The sequence below is a fragment of the Brachionichthys hirsutus genome, chromosome 15 (genome assembly GCF_040956055.1).
Source record: "Brachionichthys hirsutus isolate HB-005 chromosome 15, CSIRO-AGI_Bhir_v1, whole genome shotgun sequence".
Classification (NCBI taxonomy): Eukaryota; Metazoa; Chordata; class Actinopteri; order Lophiiformes; family Brachionichthyidae; genus Brachionichthys; species Brachionichthys hirsutus.
In genome coordinates this window covers 4,971,529-4,995,065 of record NC_090911.1, presented here as the reverse complement: position 1 = coordinate 4,995,065, position 23,537 = coordinate 4,971,529, and the positions used below count along the sequence as shown (strand labels likewise).

Genomic DNA, 23,537 nt, shown 5'->3' with positions numbered 1-23,537 from the left:
CTTAGAAGGAAAAGATCTGAGTGAGAAAAAGGTGGCAATAATAAAGATTCTGAATCATGACAGAGTAACAACAATAACGCAACTTTGTTTACTTGCACATGGTGAGAAATGGCGGCAGTGACTTTGGGTCTGTACTAGGGATGTCCCGATCCGATCACGTGATCGGAAATCGGGTCCGATCAAGAAATTGCAGACTCGATCGGAATCGGACGTTAAAATAAAAAGTAAGGGACATCCTGGATCCGCTTCTTCAGTCTTCTTTAATTTTATTTTTAATTTATTATAGAAGTATCGGATCGGGACTCGGTATCGGTTCAAAATCAAATGACTTGGACTCGGGGGGAGGGGGGGGCATCCCGAGTCTGACAACAACCACAAAGAAAGTGCAAGGCTGTTACAGCATGCCATAATTACAGGGGGACCAAAGATTCATGATTGCAAAAGTACTAAAGCCTGACTAGGCTGTGGTGTGAAAACATGCCTTTGGAAATCACCCACAGGTAAGCAGTAGTTTAAACTGTGCTAAAACACAGAGTGTCACTTTACCCAAGCAATACCATGGATAGAATGAGTCCAAGGACAGACTTCACAGCCTCTGGTGTTAAATATGAATTTGGTAGTTCTGGTATAATTATGTTGCTATACTGAATTTAAAAATGATACAAAATTGATCCAGGCATTGTAATGAACTCCTATTTTGTGGACTATATTCTACAGTCTTTCTCTGAGCACATGTAAAGCTGCACCAATATGACTTTCATAATCCATATGTTTTGCAGGATTGGCATACCAAAATAAAGAGCCAGTATATGAAATAACCATAATTAATGGTCAACTTTCCTTTGCTCTGCTTAAACGTTCATTTTCATTTCATTTATTTATTTATTTGATAGGGACAGTGCACATTAATGAACATCATTACAAAATAATATAATAGATGTAAATGTAACGGATTTTAGCAAAAATGATAATTTACATCCGCAGTCCCTAGACATGTAAAATAAAAACACAACAAGACTTAAAAACGAACAAGAGGTTACAATAAAAACATGACGCAATACAGTAAATTACTAAAACGTATAATCCAGATTGACTTACCGGTAATGGTGTAATGACTCCATCATTCTCACTGCCTCTCTGAATTGGGTGCACGCTCAGTGTATTATTACGACGGCATGCGGATGCAAAGTGTGCTTACGAGTGTTCTCTTAAGCAGTGGATGTTTGATCAAATTCTATTCATTTGGGCAAGGGTCACGTTTTTTTAAAGCATTTCTGCATTTCTCTTTGTTCGAGTTAAGACAGCCCGATGTCCTTCTTTATTACTCACAAAGGAGCGTTAAAGGTTTTGTGCCTTGATCAAGGGCACTGCAGTAAATAGTTCTGAGAAGTCACTTTATTCAGATGATATCATTTGATTCCACAATGAGACATTGTGACGTGACACCAACTCCTCGGACCTTCAGGCTGCCGCTGTGCCACTGAACAGGGGAAACATTAGTCTCAGTCTGTTTGGTGCTGCCCCAGAGTTTTCTTGTGTAGTGTGGCTGATATGAACTTGATGTATCACCAGGCTACAAACAATACTCTAAAAATAGAGCCAAGTTGACAAAATTATTCTGTGAGGTTGTGTGTTTGCACAGACTGTGTACGTGTCTACAGTAATCCAATTTCCAGCAGCGTCCCGTGGGTTAACAACGCTGCTGGCTGGGCCTCGGCCGATCCGGTATGTCTTTCTTTCCTGATGTGAATTTCTGCATTTATCCGGGCTTGAGACCAGCACAAGGGAGAGATTGGCAATGCTACGTTAGCTCCTGCTGACCGCGAGGCTGGAACGTATTCCAGAACACTAACTAGAAAAGCACTCAGGGAGCGCAGACCTCCACCAAGCAGCTCATTCCCCTCGTAATTGGATTTACGCCGTCCACACGGTGATCTGGATCATCATCAAAAGGTTCTAAATTGCTCTTGGTATCTTTATACACCAACCATGAAAAGTAAAAGTGAATCGGAGTTGATGTGAATTCTTAAATCCGTAAAATGGGGTTTTCAATGTAATTTTTTTTATATATTTCCTAACCTCATTCCGGATCCGATCCAGTATTCGGTGGTGAGATAGAGGCACGAATGTTTCAAATTCCATAAACATCAGTCAATAATCAACCAAGATATTGAGGAACAACTTTTGAAGTCAAAGTGATCCAGAATCCAGGATCTCTTCTGGATCGTCACCAAAATGTAATCACCTGTTCCTGGAGGCGTTTTCAGTTATGTTGCTAAAAGTAAAACAGACAGACAAACAAACCAACATCGGCGAAAACATAACCTCCTCGACGGAGAGGCTGAAAAACAGTGTCATAGCAACAGCATGTTGACTCTTAAGGCTATTGAAATGTTGAGATAGATACAAAATTTCCAGCCAACCCGTCTCTCGTCACCCTCCTAAATGTTCAACGAAGTCCTCAGCGTTCACCAGCCAGTTGTTTGCATTGGCTGCCTGCCATCTCACTCTGAGCAGGTCGTGCAGCGCTGGCGTGCTCGATCTTGTCGTCTGACAGCAGCAGTTCATCGTGTTGTTTATTCACCTACATTGTTTTTTTTTTGTCCAGACAAGAACAACACCCTGAATGTGTGGAGGTGCAGACTGGGATGATCACAAGCAGAATTTGTTTGGCTTCAGTATTTTTGCTTTTGAATAGGTGTATATTGTGAGAAATAAACGTAAACATTTTTTTTTTCCATTGTGACTTTCGCATGTGCTTTTTCGCAAAAAATGCAAAGAGCACTTAAAGACCTACTGGTATTTCACATCCCATAATGAGCATGCATGTAAGTACAGGTGAAGCTTCTATGCAGAGAACAGGATTCCACTGCTGGGTCAGACTGTTGTCCACCTTTCTGTTCCACTAAATGAGCAGATTCTGTTTTGCCTTCCGACGCTGAGTGAAATTCTCCTCTCATTCATTGCCATGTCAGCGCCGCTTATTTGTGTCAGCCATGGAAGTCCTCATGATATAATGCAGGGGAGAGATGGAAAGGAAACCTTTCAGCAGTGGAAATGTCTCTCTGGGAAGATTACCCAAACCAAATCAATAAGATCAGCATTTACAGAGGGGGGGGCATAAGAAAGATGGGATTCCACATATGATAAAATAACTGCCTTTGAATGAGAAGGAGGGGATCTGCTTTCAATGTAATAACTGTGGGTGGATTTAGACCTCTCACCAGCCAAGACCCCGTGACAAACTAACACAAACTAAGGAAGAAATCACGCTCACGGCGCTGCGGCGTGGAAGCCAGTGTAGGTCAAACGATCTACTTCAATCACATGCATAAACTCCATGGACGAGAAGAGACTGGAGCTGAAACTCGCCTGCAGGCACAGCGAGTGGACCCAATTACTGCCACGTTTGCGTGGAGCATTCTCCGACACGTTCTTTGGATGAATAAGAATCATTAGCTTGTAAATATATATTTAGAATCAAATCATTTATTCATCAGTCATTATCCAGGGTTTTTTTTATGGAGCAATTTGTTGTTGTTTTATCGATTGTACCATGATTAATTGTGGTAAAATATTCAAATTGACGCGATAAAGAATGAGATAAAGTAAACACGAGTATTATAGCCAATGGAATGCAGCTATTTCTGAGAATGTAGCTTCAATTCCAGGTCACATATCTGCTGAGTTGCTGAACTGTATGCCGTCTCATTTAAAAATCAATCCCTTGCATTGCTCCTGCATCTTGACATTCCGATAGATCTGCTCCTCCACGACGCCGCGGCAACACCAGGAATCCTCAGAGTGTGCAAATGTATGAATGATTACAGCAAACACCCATATTCACTCCTCGAAGCGTCAGAATAAATGCTTAAAAGAGCATCTGCTGCAGGAAAGGGAGGGGCAAGATGGGTAACAAAACTGAGCCCCCCCCCCCCCACATAAGAAAATTAAAATACTTATCTTACCTTCAAGCACAGTGAGCTTGGCACTGGTGTTGATTTCGCCTGCACTGTTAGTCGCCGTGCACTCATAAATGGCTTCGTCTCTGTTTGTGCGCAGCGGTTGGATCCGCAGCACGGAGCCCGAGCCGTCATCAAACTCGATCACCTTAGCGAGACAAAAGGAAAGGCAAAATGGCAGGAAAGTTATTTTGAGGAGCCTGCTTTGCTTTTCCAAGGATGTCACTTTTATGCGACATATAAATAATATTCGTTTGAACTTTGAGATTACAGTTTTCTTTGTTTCTGTGCTCCTGATGCGAGAGGGAAAAGTTGCCAGGGTACAGCTTAGCAGATTCCACAAAAGTCCATTTTAATGTCCTGTTGCCAGATGAGGCTTTTCACCATAAAATAAGTTAGATGTCCTCTTAAAGAGAGAGACACACACACACAAAGCATGATATTATGAAGCCACATTAAACACTGAGACGTACAGGAGTAACCCCGCTAACATGACAACATGACTACATTATGGTGCAGTATGGTAAGGCTGGTCAAAGATACAGTAACCTGCCACCTACAGTGCTCCCTTCAAAGGAGAGGGGGGGGGCACATCAAGTGTTACATCAAGGAGATATATGGCCTGAGCAGGTGGAGCTGAAGAGATGAAGGTGTAAAAACACTGAAAAAGATGAAGAGGACTGTATAAATCAAGATGGAGGGAGATTAAAGCGACGGGGAGCCTGTCTGGTCTCGCTCAGGAAAGAGAAGGGGTGGTGTTGTGTTTAATAACAGGGCAAGTGATCGGTGCTATGTGGAAGTGTTGCTCGTGTTAACGGTGTGAGTGTGGATGCCTCACACGGCTACGGGCAGGCTGAAATCCCTGTTTGTGATATTTTTCACGTCGGCGTGTATATTTTTCTGAAATCGACAAATGAGCGTTCACCTCAAAGCGCTGGGAGCTGACTTTCTTGCCTTTCTTCATCCATGTGATTCTGGGTTTGGGCTCCCCGGTGGCCAGGCACACAAACGACGCCACGCCCCCAGAGATGCCCGTCTGGTCCTCAGGGGATTTGACGAAACTTGGCGAGTCTGAGAGTCAGAGCAAAATGGTGGAGAGACACGGTTAGAGATTTAAAAAAAAAAAAAAAAAAAGAGGGAGGGAGGGGAAGAGGAAAAAAGGAGTGAGAGGGGAGACCAAAGCGGAGGTCTGCCAAGTACATCGGCATGTAAAAATGGTTTATCTGCGGGTGTCACTTTCTCCACACAAAGGCAACAAAGAAAACCCACACCAGCATTGTTGCTGTGAACACCTGAGGCTCAGCCATGGGAGAGACACCGAGTCTATGTGAGCCCGTATCTGCATCGTGTCAAATTTCTCACCTCTGGTTCGATGCACAATTTCCAATTGGTCGAACGGTGTTGCCTGCAGACAATAAGGTTGCAGTTGTAGCTATTTATCACTAGCCAATATTAAAAATGAATTACGTGGATAGAAATATGGCTGCAAAAATTACGGCAACAACAACAACAACTAAAAAAGAGCAGCATGAACGAGACCCTTTGGGAGTTTATTGGGATATCTATCATTCAAGTAGCCTTTAATTTGCCACATGACGCATTTTGGCATGTCCCAAAATCCAAACTCCACTATTAGATTTTAATTCAGTAATCCCTGTGGCTCCGGATCATGTGTGTTTTACTAAACCTATAACCTGTAAGAACAGTGAGTTCCCTGTTTGCCTTGAGGGCGTCGATGCAGCGCATCACGCCACACCCTGCATTATTAAGTGAAAGACAACAGAATGTCTGTTATACCGACGTGTATAGACGGCCAAGCTGGCAAGGTGATACAATGAGCGCACCTCGGGCGCATGCTATAGCATGACATCCTTCATGTTTTAGTTACAGCCTCGGATGCACATAACTTGTGCTTCACCTCCAGAGTCTTTAACATGGCAGGTGGGGAACACCTAAACTGCAGTGACAACGAGGAGACGTGTGCACGTGCAAACGGGTGAATCATTAAGCTGTGCGCGCAGAGGTGATGCAAGTACAGCTTCACTGAGCACACAGCAGAGAAATGGCAACGATGGCTGCCGAAATTAGTTTCTTTTTTATGTTTTACATGTCATGTGATTAACTTCTGCCAAACCTGAAGAGAAGGAGTCAGAGTTTGTCCTCTCTGTCCAGCAAACCAGCTTCTAACAAGGTGCGTAGGAGTTTGCACTTAACGTATACCTTTACTCTTTAATGTAACCATACATACTCCAACACTGCACACAGTTTGCGCAATATAGATGCTCAACACCGGATATCTCAGATATACGATCAGTCTATCTTGATTTAAAAGTAGAAAATATGAGTCCAGCTGATATTATTACTTGTAATGATCCATTCCATGTTTTTCCTCATCCCTCTCAAATAACAATCAAATAAGCATTCATTCATTCATTTTTTTCTTTATAAGTGATGCGGCTAAAGTGTAATATGATGCAATCTGGCGTGTAAGTCAGTGTGTGGATATGTGTGGACAGCGATGCAAGTCCATCAGTCCATCAGTCCATCCATGTGTCCTCTGTGACCTACGTAGAACACAAACCCACCTGAACCAACCAGGTAGTATCCCAGTGAATTAGTCCTATTCTGGAGCATCAGAGTGTAACAGGAAACACATGCAGCTAGCTGCAAATATGCTCTTAAAAATGACATTTCAACTCGGTACCCACTGCGAAAAGCAATGCAGGGAGATCTTTGCAAGTGGTGCAGTATTTCTTACGAGTGCTGAATATAATCCCTTTGGGGCACCAATGCAGCGTCAAAGTTTGCATTTACTAAAAGTGTTCATTTTTATCAGAGGAATAATGTCATCATTGTGGCGCAGTGGTTGGCGGCTTGTCCAGGGTGTAACCCCACCTCTCGCCTGTTGACTGCTGGGATGGGCTCCAGCACGGTCCACGACCCGGTTAACGGACAAAGCGGTTCTCAATGAATGAATGATAGATGAATAATACTTTATCTGTAACCTTCTGTTTCTTTTTGTTTGCTGGGGCTAATGATGTTAACCAAGTCGTCTAAAATCAAATTTTACTTTCACATGGCCACAAGCTGAGCTGTTGCAGGAGCAGAAAGAAATAGAATGAAATGAAGGTGAATGGAGAGCTGTGGAGCATTTGACACACATTTTATTTTTTGCTTTTAGTGGATGTGCTTTGAAAGCGCACAATTGCCGAAAAAGATTGATGTTGCACCTGGTTTAGCGGCTATTGGCTGCAAAGCTCTCGCTTAGCGCAGGACCAATCTGCAAAATTGTCTCGAACAGGCACTTAGACACACAAAAAAGGTCGAAAAAAAAATATTTTGTTAACGTTCCGGAGTGTATGCCTAATCCTGCACCAACGCAGGCACGCGTGATGATCTCTAATCCTTACTCCCAAGAGTTTCCTCCAACAGCTGTTTGCAGCCGTTCTATGGAAGTAGATGTGAGGGCTTTTCTTTTTGTTGCTAAAATGAAGGGTAGCATAGTACTAAAGCGTCCTCAGCATATGCTACGATTTCAAGGATGCACAGCCATGAGCCGCGGTAAATATTTTAGTGAAGACCTACTTGATTTGAGAAATTGTAACTACTTTAATGGAAGTGGAAGTGAAGTGTAAGCTGGCGCTCGCTGAGCCTTTCCTGTACCAATCCTCTTAAACAAGCGTCCTCAAATTCCGATGGTCAACTTTTGACCCATAGGAGGCAACTGTGACAAATTTGGAGCTGATCCTAAGAACAGAAGCATTTATGTTTGCATTAGGATTGCAGAGTGACCCATCACAGCAGGTGGGTGAGGCGATCGCGCTGGCAGTGCTTTTTCTTTAAGACGAAATCCAGACTTTCCTCTAATTGATTCCCATTTCCGTGGCTGTCAGGCACTTAGCATACAAAGCAATGGCAGGGATGAGGTGCAATCATGAACCAAAGTGCTTCCCTAATTACCGAGTGTCATGCAAAAGCTTCAACTGAGTTATCCGAATCAGGTAAACAAATCTGGAATCAAGCTACTTTTAAAGTTTAAATAAAAGATGATACATTTAATTACCACATTAATGCATTGGGAAGTCCATTCCATGTAACACAGTGCTGCTGTACACAAATACCACGGCAAACACATTTTTGTTTTGTGAGGAAACCGAAAAGGCTTTCATTCTATTAGGCAAATAAAAGCATCCCTTTTAAACACCGACTGATCAAAAGCTTCAGATAAAGTATTAGCTCAATCTAATGGCAGTTATTATTGGTATTTGTGCTGTAAATAAATAGTGCAACATTTACACTTAAACTCCCAAGGATGAATATTTGTGCCGTGCTGACTTGCAATTTCAATCTGAGGGCAGGCTGCTTGCATAGATCTGTAGTTTAGACAGTACTGAATGAGCCTGAAGGCTCCTGATTTCTCTGTGTGGGGGATTAACTCTTTCAGTGCCAGCCATTTCCAGATCAGCTACATGCTGAGTGCCCCAGTTTTTGCCCATGTTGCCCGATTTTCCAATCCCCACAGAATATTCTTTACTATGGCTAAGCAAACACGGAATGTATCAAACAAAATATCAAAGTCTCTTCTTTCATCAGGAAAACTAAAGTGTGTGCCTAACATTTTCCGTTCCAGAGTTATTGGCCATTGAAGAGAGGCAGATTTCAATGTCAGGGTTGGCAGTGAATGTTTTGGTTATAAAAATGTCTTTAGCGCTGAAAGAGTTAAAAGCCCCTTTTCAGTTAACCTACTGCCTGCAGTTCTATTTGCTGCATGGGTCTGAGGTCATTTGAGAGATGAAAGATACAAGGCTTTGCAAGACATTGCTGCATTTGCTTTATTTTTCACTTTAGATTTATCTCAAGGTGCCGGGACTAGTGATCAGGAAACACCTGTCAATTCAAAAAAGAGCCCAGGAACGAATCAATGAATGAGTGTGGCTCATACTTTAGGGTGACATCAAAATTTAACTTCAAAGAGACGAGACAAAATGGAGAGAAGTTTACAGCGATGACAAATCAGAAGTTGTTTTCCTGGTTGTGTGTTTTCTCAGCAGCTACGGTGGGGCCTCGGAGCAGGGCTCATAATAGATGCAGAGACAGCAGGGAGAGTTGTGTAAATGACACTTGTGTGACTCACCATTAGCGTAATCCCAGGCCGACCAGAGCGCCCCAATGAAAGCCACTCTGCGGTGTTGAGTATCAGCGATCGATATACACACAGCAGAGAGAGAAACCATTCATTCTTATTAATAATGGATTAGAAACTTGTCATTTTCATGAAGCAACACTTAGTGGGAAATTTGCCTGATGGCCTCAGCACTGGCTGTTTTAATGGAACACCTCCATTAAGGTCTTTTTCGGGCCATTAGCAGGCAACTTGTTTGCAATTAATTCCATATAAAGCTGTCTCCCGTACAAGCTATTTACACCGATAAAGTCAACTGCACTTCAGGCTGTTTGTTTAAACCAATAAACATTGTGTTTGCTATCTGTATTTCTCGGTTACAGCTGAACGCCATAGGGGGCAACGGATTTCTGTCCCCCCGTGACACACCTTACAGTTTATATCCATGGATAATGTGATAGTAAATGGAATTTCTCCTAATCATCTCACTGGTCAGTGTATTTATGGTCATTACAATGTTTTGTAAAACTTTTTTTTTTCTCATTTACATTCTCAGATCTGCCACACGAGTACATAATGCTGAGAGAAAACAACACCGCTGCCATTGTGTAACGTAGTACAGCAGTCCATCGCCTCATCCACGTGCAGCAGTGTAAATCACACCGTACTGCTCCCCTCGCTGTGAAATACATAAACAAATTCTTCACAAGGTGGCACAAAGTGGGAGTGTTTTTATTTCCATCAAATCGACTGTCTTCACTCTAAACTTCCTGCATAGAATTATTGTCACCTCACACTCAAGGCTGAGCTTGTTTTGATGGCAACATGGACCTATGAGGGTGGAGTTTGCTTATTCCTCCACATGTTTGAACAGGTTTTTTTGCAGGATGATCTGGTTTCTTTGCGCTTTCCACTCCCACTCACTGACAGTCAACTCACACTGTGTTCACGCCTGATAACAAAGAAACTTGACAGTTGAAAAAAGAAGAAGAAAAGAAAAACGGCAGCAGATAGCAGCCAAAGAGCTTTGCAAGTTTAATCAGAAGTTCCGTGAAATCACAAGAGCAATGCTATTCATCATCACTGGGGGGGGGGAGGGCTTAAGCCAAAAAAGTCAAAACCTGGAGCAGAAATGAGGAAATGGAAAACATTGAACTTCCAGCGTCTGGGTGGACCACAGAGACAAGCTCTCAATCAGGCCTTCTAACCCTTAGTGAATTATTCAAGACAGCAGAGAAGAACAAGAACTCTGAGAGCAATTACCCTTCACTCCTCTCTTCACAGCGCGAGCAACATTAATGTAATGGCTTTCATATTCTCAAGCCAGTTAAAGCCAAGGGAGACAGCTCTCAGTCTAGTCAGTTAATGTATGACATTTTAAAATTCACACACACACGCACTTACTCACTTACTCACTGATGCTCACAATGACTCACTCATTCACACACAAATGATGTGCGTTGGTGACCAATTTTTGCAGGGGTTAACAATTGTGTAAAAAAAAAAAAGAAAAAAAACTTCATTGTGTAGTTTTGTTTATAAGGATATTCCTTGAATAACACATTTAAAAGTTGGAGGTTTTTATATTATCATGGATATTTTAAACTCACACCTGACCTAAATCTCGTCTGAAGCTGATTCGCTACCTGTGGTTTCAACCTGTGTGGCTCCTTGAGATTCAACAGAAATACTTCAAGGTGGACGTTTCACAGTGATTGCTTTTGGGGAGAAATATAAAGCTGTGCTTTTTGATATATGAAAAAAATAAAAACAAAGGGATATTTGCGCAATTCATGGGGGGGTGTAAATACGGCTGGTTAAGTGCCGATGGCCAACCTGGCCAGGACCATGACATGAATACACCATTAAGAGGAAGTGTAAGTTAAGTGTGTTAAATAATCTCAGGAGGGGGTTGGTCGGTGGTTCGGCTGATGCGGCGGCTCCTCAGTTCTTCACAGATTGTATTGTGGAGTGACCTCATCATCCATCACCGCACAACTTCTAGTGATCCTGCTAACCTCATTAATTTGCCTCCCCAAGATTAGCCCTCCCCCTTAGAGCCCACAAAAAAGCCCTGAGAGACCACAAATAGCCCCTACCATTGTTCTTCTCATTTCAAATACAACGCCCAAAGCTATTAAGTAATGCAACTCTCTACTAGCCAAACCGAAGTGAGAAATTAAATTGTGTTACAGCAGGGACATGGAACAACAAAAAAATATTCTGGCCAACAAGCTCTTTTATGCTTCCCTTAAGATTTGGCAGATTTGAAATTTGAAGTGCGACTATACCCATGAAATAGTTCACACATGAGATCCAACCTTGTTTTATGATTTCCATGGGTTGTGTTTGGGTCGACTTCAAAATGCACCCTCAGATGATGCTCACAATTAATTAAGTCTGACCAATGGTCAGGATGTGACCAAAGAAAACGACTTAATGCTTGAAATACACAGAATGTTTCTCACGCCAGAGTAAATCACATCAACTGTTCAGTATGTCTGAGACTAATTTTAATTAGGCAAGCCCAAGATTAACTTAAAATGTAATAATTAAGAGAGCCAGAATGAAGTGTCTTTTTCAAAATACAGCCATCTATTTTGTCTCCCATCTCGTAATCCTGAGACTTCGACTTATCCCGGGCATTAAGGAGGGTCGGTCGACTCTAGTCTGTTATTGAGCTCCCTAATTAAACTATTAATCTCACATCATTAACCTTGATGACCCTTTCCTTCCTCCATTCTGACATTGCTGCACCGCCCTACATAAACAACCTCCCATTGCATCTCCGCCACCGAGCTAAGGCACCCCCTCCCCCCCCCCACACACACACACACACAACACTTCATCTTGCAGATGCCTTTTTTTTCTTTCACATTTATATTTTCCGCATTGCTTTCAGACTATATTTCATCAGGTCAGTTCTCCCTCGCTCGCGCCCTCGCTTCCATTGTGCCTGCCTATAGGATATGTATGTGCGAAAACTGCATTACTTTCAGAGTGGCTCTCTGAGGTGGAGATGCTTACTTTAAATTAATTAAAAAAGAATCCATTTCTATCTGTGATCTTTTTTGAGCTGGGTGACCATATGGTCACCTAAAGTACAATCCAATTTTCACCCCCCCAGCTGCCCTGTCTGGCCACCCGTCTCTAAACCACTTTGGTTATGTCCATCGCAGCAGTCAACTGCAGGATTTTTAGGAACTGGCCCAACAATAACATTTACCCCCCGTCAGGTAATTTTCTGAAACATTTCCGTCTAAAACCAATGTGTTTTTAATAGCAGTTATTTTAAAGTAGCACAATGAATAAGATTAGTTCCCATGAGCAACAAATTAACTACTGGTAGCACGTACAGTTACGCAAATAATGCATCTAAATGCTACCGAACAAAATCACGTTACTTTCCATTTGAGCTATTTATGGTCTCCCTGCGAACATTCTGCAAAAGGAAGTGATAAGAGAAAGAGACACAAAGGTCCACAGAGACTGGCCGACCACACGTGAAAAGACATCCAGGATTCTAACATGACACGTGCAGGAGGAGACACATGCGTCAAAAGCGTATTAAAGCCTACGAAATAACTCACAATGACAGCACTACAAAAAGATAACCATTACATTTAAGTGCTGGCTATGTGTGACTTTGAGGATGACCTTGTGGGCTGGGAGCCTGCTGTGTACAGTGAGGCTTGTATAGAGAGCTGGCTGATTAGGGTAAGCCCCCCCCCCCCAGGGATTAATGCAGTGTCTGTGATCAGTGTAATCAGTGACTTGTGTGGCAACTCAATGGCGGTATGAGACGAATGATGTCGCAGGGCCGTAACAATAACGGTGCTTGTACAGGAGTCCCATCTTAGGTGTAGCACCATACTGTACAGAACAGCATGACAACAGCCATTTAAATGTAGCCATCCTAAACTAGCACACTTTGCCATGCAAGCTGGGCTCCATGTGCAATGGAAGGCCTCACTACTAAAATGTTTAAACCGGTGGCCTGCTTTAACTTTGTCCTGCTAGAACACAGGGACGCCGGACGAGTGCATGTAATCAAAAACTTCCCAGGCATTCCGCCCGTTATATCTGTCTGGTGTCTGCCCTGTAATACAGGAAATCCAAACCAGAACTATAAAGTTGACATTACTAAGTTGCATGCAAATTACAGGCATGAAATACACACAACCCTGCCATTAGTGGCAGGTGTTATTTTTTGCCCCCCTCGCTGTCTTATTTTAATTCTATGTCTGTTTGCGTTGTAGTCTTGGTAATTGTGGGGTCTAGACATTTCTTTCCATATGTGCTTAGATTAAATTACAAACAAACATCAACTGTTCTTTAAAAGAAATGTAAGCTTAAACTTCATCTTTTCTCAAGCTCATTTTGTCTCTTTGTCTGGGTGTGTCTTTAAAGTAAATGCTTGCAAACTGGATTTAGAATATGTCAGCTCATTAAAATACATGCATGTTTTGTAGTCCATAAACATATATACTGAAATTTTAGACAAGGACATCTTGCTTTCATTGTGGTAGAGAGACAGAGAGCAAAAAAAAGAAAGTGAAACCATTGTGAACTTCAACACACTTTTTTTTATAGCACAGTGAGATTCAAGCTGGTTTACTGCATCTGGCTGTGAGTGTATCTTTAAATACCTCCATGGTGTTGGGTGGATTTAGTATTGCCAACATGACCCACTTACAATTGATAAATCCATGATAAACTATGTTTTCTTAAATTCTAATGATTTAATTAAAACAAATTAATATTGCTCCAATATAGTTAAAAAACGATTCCATCAAGAAATAAAAGACAGAAAGTCCACATCTCCTTTGTTTTGTCTAGGAGATTAATCAAAAACCAAAATGTGTCCTATTTGAGACATTTCCTTGACATAATCAAATATTAAATCATGCTTTCTTTCTTTTTTAATAAACTGTGTCACTGTATTACGATACAATGGTGGGATGGGAAATATGGCTAAATCTGTCACATCTTTCGCTTTCAGCATGAATGGACTTAGTTACAAGTTACTGCATCTGGGCAGGGGTCCTGTCAAAGCTTGATTCAGTCTGATCACATTACAGGCAGACAGGGAAGACAGTCTTACAAGATCTCTAGAAAAAGTGCAAAACCTTTCCACAAGGTCAAGTCCACGCCGACACTGTGCAAAACTACAGACACGCCACAGGAGTTAAAAATGAAACAGTGCCGAGTGTGACGAGGCAAAGTGTATAAAAAGACACATCCTGCAGGATTCAAGTGTGAAAGGACAGAGCAGGCTGCGATCAGCTGGGGGAATGGGAGGTGCTGGGGTACAACTGAATTACAGTGACCCTATGACAGCACTATAGGTGAGTCCATGTGTTGAATTAATTCTGCCCCTGACCTTTTCTTTGAGAGGGCACTACCTCTTGGCTGATCCGAAGATCCAAAGCATAGCATTGGTGATGTATTTTTGAGTGCCTTCTTCCACCCAAAACTGTCATTTAGATTGACAGCTAGTCAGAGGCTGGTGTAGCATGCACTGCACACTTACTCTGTGAAGGTGCTAAAGCTCACTGTACTTTGGGAAATGCATTATTTAAGATACAATTTTTGTACACTGAATAAAAATGTAATATTTTAAAGCGCCTTGCTGTACAGTAGTGTACATTTTTTCTGACTGGAAATAGTCACATATTCTATTGATGGCCAATATATAGGTTAAATATAACATATGAATCTCTTTTTAAAAAAAAGGGGAGCTACATTTCAGTCACAAATCATGCTTGCTAAAATGCTCGTATGACTCTAAAGCGTGAGCATATTCAAAGTGCAAGGTAGGACTTCACAAGTGAACTAGAAAAGCACTCAGAGAGCGCAGACCTCCGCCAAGGAGCTCATTCCCGTCGTAATTAGATTTACACCATCCACATGGTGATCTGGATCATCACCAAAAGGTTATTGTTCTTGGTATCTTTATACACCAACCATGAAAAGTCAAAGTGGCTTGGAGTTGATGCGTATTTTTAACTGATTTTTGAATCTGCAAATGGAGTATTCAATGTTAAAATGTAAAAATATTTTCTGACCTCATTCTGGATTAGATCCAGATTATATTTGGTGGTGAGATAGAGGTCAACACCCTGCATGACTGTCAAATTCCATAAATATTGGTCAATAATCAACAGAGATATTGATGAACAAATTTTGAAGCTCCATTGACTGCAAAGTTGCCGAAAATCCAGGATCTCTTCCGGATCATTACCAAAATGTAATAATCTGTTCCTGGTAACATTCCCAACATTTCGTGAACATTTCGTCAAGATCTGTCCATAAGCTTTTGAGTTTTCTTGCTAAAAGTCAAACAGACAAACAGACAAACGACGGTGAAAACATGACAAAGTGACTTACTGTCTGCCAGAGAGGAGAACACCTGGTAGTTGAGCAGAAGCAGGACTAGCAACGCCCCTCTGGGCAGGAGGGGCACTGCCAGGTGAATATTAGACACCATGTTCCAAGTTGGCACTGCTCCCTCCTCAGTCCCCCCACTAGACACGTCCCACTCTGACAACAGGATCAAAGACTAACACCTGGGAGAGGACACATATGCAGAAAAGGAGAGCAGAAATTAGTATTCAAACTGGCTATATTTGCATAGATTTGAATGCTAACAGTACGGAAATATCAAATGAGCAGAAGCAAAGGAGACGCAAATTATCTAAGCATATTTCCTATGATCTTGGTCACGATGAACAAGACACCTAATACCCACAGCAAAATCTTGCTCGAGGCAGAGGAGCATGTTAGCGGATACGGTGGACAGTCGTGCTGCAGAGACATGAAGGGAAGAAAGGGTAAGAACAAAGAGGGGGTCAGCTTGTAGGATTAACTCTTCAACTCTCCTCTCAGAGGGAGGATCAGTTTAAAAAAAGAAGAAATAAAACCCTCAGAGGACCTCCTAAACTCCCAGAGGACCACTGCCCACTTAATGCTCCCCCCATTAAGAAATTGGAACAGTGTCTTCCAGATGGGCTCAAATCAAGCAAAGTGCAATGATCTCATGATATGACAACATGCGTGCATACATTAACAATTAGCATACAACACGGCCCATTGGGGGGGGCATGGCTGGTCAATAAAGCAGCAGCAGCAGGTGTGCCACAAAGTAACCTTGATGAACCACACAATTGAAGAGACAGCATTTCTCCGATCGTCTAGAGCGGTGGGTGGAGCCACAGAAACAAAGGCTGCCTCTCAAGATGAGCCTCTCAAGCACTGATGCTCTGCTCTTTGGGAAATTAGATTGTGTGTTGGAAATGACGTCGCCAACTGATAAGATTTAGATAAATGAAATTTGTGATGGCCTGCATTTTCAATGTCTCATGCCATTATTAACAAAGTGGCTGTGCATCGCCAGAAACTCTGCTAACTAAATTTCTTATCGCTCTGCTCATGCCCATGGCCATCTGTAATGAGTAATCACAACTCTGTAAAGGGGGCCCACAATATGGTGGGGGATAGATATCGCTCCTTAAATTAAAGCAGTATCTCCGGAGTATGTCAGAAGAAAGAACTGAGCGAGAAAAGTTTCAAAAGATTTAAGGCAGGCCTACTTTTGTCTTCAAGGACAGTAATTCTGTGCAGAGCTTCTACAAGAGGCCTGCTGGAACAGAAGTGCAAACTGTCTTGCCATTTCTGCTTGAGTTTATAATACCAACTGGAAAATAAAATACTGATTTGCTGATATTTGAAAAGAGACACATTAACATTGTGAAATATCTTGAGGCTTCCTGGTTGGCTGGTCAGCTATATTTTATTCAGTTCGGCTCAACACGTTGCCTCTAGTGGTTAAAAAAGAAGAAGAACAAGAAAAGAAAAACGCCTTTTCCATTATCAAGCCTGTGGACGTGTTGGGCAAGCCATTATTCGTGTGGCTGTTTCAATGCGTGGAAACAGTGGGCACTAATTTAACCCTCTTTGTGAAACAAAGCTAAGAAAACAGTTTAGATCTTAGCAGAGCCTCTTTTGCTTCTGTTGAGCACTGATGTAAAACCTCGCTTGGAAAAAGGGGGAAAACAGGTATGTCCGATTGTGATCCTGTGATCCGGGTCATCATAGCTCTCCATGTTGGAAAGCATCAACTGGACTTGAAGACATTTTATCTCTCATCCAAGAGGCCTCTTCAGCTCTGAACCGTTTCCAGGGGCAAAACATCTTCAAGCTTTTCCTACAAGTCCAGTTGACTTTATTCAACACAGAGAATTAAGTCTGGAAAGCTTGCCTCTTATGACTCACTGTGGTGATGCTTCACGAGTACACAATTGCAAACACATATCATTGGCAGCTAATGTGCCTCCAGGCTTTAATATCTAGTAAACTCATATTCAAATTCCACACACCTTGCATCTCCAGAATTTCCGTGCAGTGTGTGCAGCCAGCATCACCGGCAGACAATAAAGTTTTTAACGGTGTGATCATCTCCCTATATTACACCTGCATGTATATTTTTCCAGAAATGTATCCATGGAAAGTCCATGGGGGGGGGGGGGGGGGAACTCCCACGTGTCCAAACTATTAAGGATAATGAGAAAGCAGTTTGTATTTGGCATTTTGAGCATTAGCGATCTGAATAAGACAAAGAAGCACACACAAAAAAAAGCCTGCCTGGAGTGCCAATGAACCGGATCACGTCCCTGCTCGGCAACCACATTCAAAGACATTTCGGACATGTTTTTATTTCAACTTACCTTTGCAAAATGAGTGTAACTCTCAAGTTTGTTGGCTGACACATTTGTTTTGACACTCATTTTTATGTACGCCAGCATTGCGCTGGTTCGGTGGGTAGACAGAGTGAATGAGCCTGATAGAGTTGGCTATTCGCCGTGCTCCAAACCCTTGGCGGCGGAGGGATATCTTTCACAGCAGCTGCCAGAGAGAGGCAGATGCTTTTCATCTTCAATGAGGCAAATTCCTGGAGCGAGGTTTATTCTTTATTTTTTTATCTACTTATTATCCCAGTGTGGCTTGGCGCCTCCCAGCAGCACACAAATACTATGGGACAAACACTTGCCACTATCTGCTGTTTGTGCCGTGGCGGCAGTTCCACTGAGAGGACAAGACACCGATGTGGTGGAACTGGGGAAGTGTGATCCATAACACAAGAAAGACTCACAGCACACAGGAAGACCTTCTTCGCTGTGTGACAGAGAGGGAGGGAAAACAGCCAGAAACCAAATGGGTGAATGTCTGCCCTTGTGAGATTGCGTGTGAATCGTTCCGTCTTAGTACTGACTTCATGGTTCAGCCTGGTAAGAGGAATAGTTCGCAATGCATAATTATGGTTAAAACAATCATCCAGATTACATCGTCAGAAACTGAGATCAAATGTAATATTAATTTAATTAGTCAGGAAGAACTATTAAGTGAAATATTAAGTTTAATTCCTGACAAGAAGTAAAGAAATGTGGGTATGATAATCTGATCTCAGCAAAATAGTAAAGAAAGCCTTTGATGTTTGTTTGTTTTTTAAGCAAATTCAACATGAAAATAACTCACATCCTTATCTATTGTATGTTTCTTATATTGCACAAACAAGTTGTTGTTTTTTAGTTTAGTGATGTGGAATCAATATGTGAAAGGTTTAAAACCAGCAAGCATCTTGCCATAATAAACATTTTCATTGTGATACTTCTCTGAGCTGTTTCAGCTACCAGTTGCGGCAAAATACGCCAAATGTAAGAATCAAACAAACAGAGCTAAGCTGTGTGAAATAGTATTTCAAATTATCAAGAACAGAAATTGTATGACAGTATGGTCAAATTTAGTGTTATGTAACAAAAACTACCTAGATGTTACCTGTCACATAAGTCATATCTGTCTTATCAGAAACATCAGTTCGTTAGAGTGTAGCTCACACCTATTATGTTATTAATAATAGCACCATTGCAGTTGTTTAGTAGCCTGAGTAATTTAAAGACAACAGTAAATAAAAAATAGTTAATATTCCCCAGCTATTAAATGGCATATTTCAAGTACATGGGAGATATTTGAAAACAAATATGTATATATCATGTTTTAAAATAATAATGTGGAAACTAAACATGAATAATGCATAAATAGACAGATGGGAACTATTCTATTCTTATAAGCATTGTTTGTGACGTGGCATAATAAATTCAAGCTTCAAGCTCTGCAGCCTGGTCGGATAATGGTAAGGAACAGCCATGCATTAAGCTACCGCTTGCTGAATCACTTAAGATTTTACATGTACACATATGTGAGGTGATCAATCGGGACAAAACTCAATTTTGCTATATACTAGCATTGAATTTCTTAGGATAAGTTTATGTTTCTTAACTTGTTGATAGAGGCCTCAATTAAGATAAAAAAAAAAAAAGATCTTAATGCACAGATACCATGAAAGAGAACATAAGTTTCTAAAAATAATATTTGTGTTTATATAACCTTAACCCCCAATAAAGCCGCCACTCATTTAGAGAGCTTTGGAGTCGTTAGTGTCTGGGGACTTCTGAGTAATGCCGAGCATGCACCATGCTATATACAGAGTGCATGCTGTATTGTAGACTGCTGACTGAGAGGTTTAGTGAAGTCATTAAGGGAACAATGCGATATGAGCGTCTCATAGAAGCAGTGAAGGACAAAAAAACAACTTTGCAGTGCGTTCAGAAGGGAGGCGAGCAGAGAAAATACACACCTATCCGGTTTGCCTACTTACCACCCACATCAACTGCCGTTCATTCAACGTATGGCCTCTAACATGTGGGTGCATGTGTGGTAAGGGCGTTACCAATCAAAGAATATAAGAATATGGAACTGATAGTCTACAGACAGACAATCTGAGAGCCAGCTGTGCACACAGAAAGGGTCTGGCTGAACTCTGCTATTACTCTGGCCACCGGTAGTACTCTCCACACCACCCTTTCCATCCCTCCTACTCGTGTTCTCCCTCTCTCTCTTTTTCCATTTCTGTAAAGCTCTGTAGACCTGGGAAGTAGGGCAGTTTAGATACATAATTTGAAGAGTAGCGTGCTAATAACGGCCATCTCTAGAAAAGACACACCAAAACAAGTGAGGCTTTTGATGGCGGCTCCAGAAACACTTGTTGCATTTGGATACCTGGAATTGATTAGTTTTCCATGGCATACAATTCTCACCCTTACAAGACTGCACTTCTTCTTACCTTGGCAGAAAGGCATTTAAAACTGAGGGAGACTTGCCATTGTAAAAGTAACAAAATGCGATTTCCTTCTAATCCCAAAAGGCCTTGCTGCATTCAGGGACTTGATGTTGCATGTCTTTTTTTACTACGCCATGGCAAGACCTTTTGAAATTCACCCAACAATGGTAATGTTCTGTGACCTATTGTGGTTTTACAGCACTTTTTGCAAGCTGAATCCTAAGTGTAATTGTTAATACAATTAGGAGACCTAAAGACACCAATAATAAATGTACTGCCTCAACTTGAACTTTACAAAGTAAAGAACACAATGATGACCTACAATGAAAGTACTCATCTAGGAAAACCTAATAAGAGCATAAATAAAGTGTCGACACACATGGGTGACTTACAGAAATCCATTTACAACACTGTAATTGGTAAGTAAAATAATACATTCACATGACACGTATGCAGATATTAACATCATATGACACAGAGCTTCTGTGGACTTTATGCAACAGACTGATCTTGCCTTCCCACAGAATGAAAAGACAGTTGCATACTGACTTCACCCTTATTATTCAGTGTCAATTGACGTTTAGTCTGGTTGGGTGAACATTAAACAAAACTTAGGCCCTCCATAAATTGCCATTCCAGTAGGGATTTACAATCACCTATTGGAGGGCTACCAATAGTGTAGCTGCACATCAATCTGGGAATGAAAGAATTACACTGATATGTATTACATGGACAGGAAGAGACATAGCAGAGTGGCACTTGAATTTATTGGAGAGCGATTATTATTGGCATTGTCGAGCCGCAGAGCAAGGAGAAAATGGCTTGCGCAACAAAGTGCTGGGTAAAAGGCCCGCAATAAATCAAAATGCCGGCTCAATGTAAAACAGACATTCATCAAATAAAAGCAAGTCTGTCTCTAACTGGCCCAATCGAGTGGATAAAGCAGCTCTCTGTGAAGCGGCACCAACCTCAGGAGCAGCAGTTTCAGACTTCAAACAAGTTAGATGCGATATTTTAAACAGGATATTCATAAAAACAGAAAGTCAAATGAAACAGCAGGAAGGCATTTCTTTGTTATCGAATTATATTTTACAAGTATTCTGCCATGTGGAAAACGTCAATATCTCACATATATAGTAGCCAAAGCACAACTAATGAAGAATGATGATAGTTAATCAAAACTTTATGTTCATTTAAGATGTTCTAAAAATGTAATAGACTCAGCCTCTTTCATGTTTGGATTTTCCTGGATTTTAGAAGGATCTACAGATCATTGTACAAATAAATGACTGAATAACTAATGTAGGGAATTTCCAAATTAGATGGGATTCCACAACGTGATTACATGCCGACAGAACAACAGGAACGCACCACATTTAGTTGAGTATTATTATAACCGATTTACATGAACGTCTCATTTAGTGATGACACATAATAACACTGACCAACAGGGGTTAAGATTGGCTGGGGCGGGACCCCCACCTTGAGGGGGACGGACTCATGGACATAGGAAGACACGGACGCAGAGAGCGGCCCTTTGTTCGGACCTGAGACACACACACGGAACAGGATCGAACCTCAGCGCTGATAATCCAAATCAACTGTACTGATCTGCATGTTATAGAAATATCTTAATCTTGACCCAAATCCTCTTTATTGACCACACACCCACACGGAGAACAAAGAACCGGGAGAGGGTTAGGAAAACCCTAACACTAAGAATGATTCTTTCCCATGACCAAACATTAGAGCTGCAGCTGAGACACATTCTAAACAGCAGATGTGCATATATATCAAGCACAAATTCACACTGTTAAGAGATAAAAATGGGCGAGACGTCACCACTTGACGGTTTACTTGTGGACAGATGGTGCCATAAAATGACTAGGCAGCACAGAAGGCTTGCACACTCCCCTCCACACACACTCCCCCTCCCCACACACACACCCCAAACAGAGGACTTCAGCACCCCCACTGCCTGAGCAGAAAGCTTTGTCTCCGCCAGTAAAAGACAAACACAGTGAAGGTATGTGAGCAGAAAGACTGGCCAGATACAGAGCTTGATAGATCTGGCTCAGCTCTATCCATATCATGGGTGGAGTTTTCACAACCGGAAAGAGCTAAAATGTTACAAAAACCAAAGCATCTTAGACACATGGCGGGAGCATTTGAAAAATATTGCGTACACATTTTCTCACTAGCATTGCTTAACAAAAGCCCCTTCCCTTTCGCGTTGGGTTGCCCGTTATCACCTGTAGATTCGGTGTTTCACTGAGGTGAGCTTGGCCGGACTGTGTGCAACAGCTTACATGAGGGCTTTTGAAAGCTTCATATTACTCAGCATGCGCTTCCACTGTTCTAAATCAATTACCGCTAGTCGGTCAGTGCTTAGAGTAGGGGGTGTTGTAAATCAGCTTGGTGTCAGACCAGATTAGTGACTGTAATGGGCTGGAGTGAAGCTGCATGGCCAGCAGGGACCCTCCATGTTTCTACTTGAGCGCCAAGCTGTGGGGCTCTATACTCAATGACATATGTTTACCTCCACCAAGGCGGGGCTTATGGGATCGCCGGCATTTGTCTGACTGCTCGTTCATCAGTTAGCAAGATAACTCAAAAAGCTCTGGGTGCACCTGGATGAAGTTTTCTGGAAATGTTGGGAATTGATCGAGCATGACATTAGGAAAAAATATATACAATTTTAACATTGAAAACGCCATTTATGGATTCAAAAATCTGTTAAAAATACACATTAAATCGGATTCACTTTTACTTTTCATGGTTGGTGTATAAAGATACCAAGAATAATAACCTTTTGGTGACGATCCAGATCACCATGTGGATGTGTAAACCTAATTTTGAGGGGAACGAGCTGCTCGGCGGAGGTCTGCGCTCTCTGGGTGCTTTTCTAGTTACTCAAGTGTTTGCTGCAGTACTTTGCAATAAGGCATGGCTGCTACTTTACTTTACTACAAGCTTTCCACGCCATTAATATGCGTAGCCAATTGAGAATATGCAAATCAATCAGCAGAACTACTTTGAGGTCATACTGGATTTTCATTAGGTGATGCGATCAACTTCTTGGATTTAGCCGGTGTTAAATTTGCCACATTAGCAAAAATATGTTTTATCAAGGAGTTTAAGCACATTGCACACCTTGACTTTGCACACTTAAGTGTTTACAGCTCTGCAGATATTAGAATTTGCCAAGTCATGCTAGCAAATTGGCTGTGAAAGTGTTGAAGCCAGACTGGTCAGTCAGTGCCCACGAGTGAGGGAC

At 41.7% G+C, this 23,537-nt stretch overlaps 1 protein-coding gene across 1 annotated transcript in view; it reads right to left on the bottom strand.

Annotated features, from left to right (window-relative positions):
• The window catches only part of LOC137904325 (receptor-type tyrosine-protein phosphatase F), a 94,010-nt gene extending 78,409 nt beyond the window's left edge, over nt 1-15,601 (bottom strand). Inside the window, exons 1-3 of the mRNA XM_068748490.1 lie at nt 15,475-15,601; nt 4,888-5,033; nt 3,969-4,110 (exon numbers count right to left, since the gene is read on the bottom strand). Of these exons, the coding sequence (XP_068604591.1) occupies nt 3,969-4,110; nt 4,888-5,033; nt 15,475-15,574 (388 nt within the window). The 5' untranslated portion in view covers nt 15,575-15,601. The remainder of the gene's footprint in view (nt 1-3,968; nt 4,111-4,887; nt 5,034-15,474) is intronic.
• Between the last annotated feature and the right edge of the window lie 7,936 nt (nt 15,602-23,537).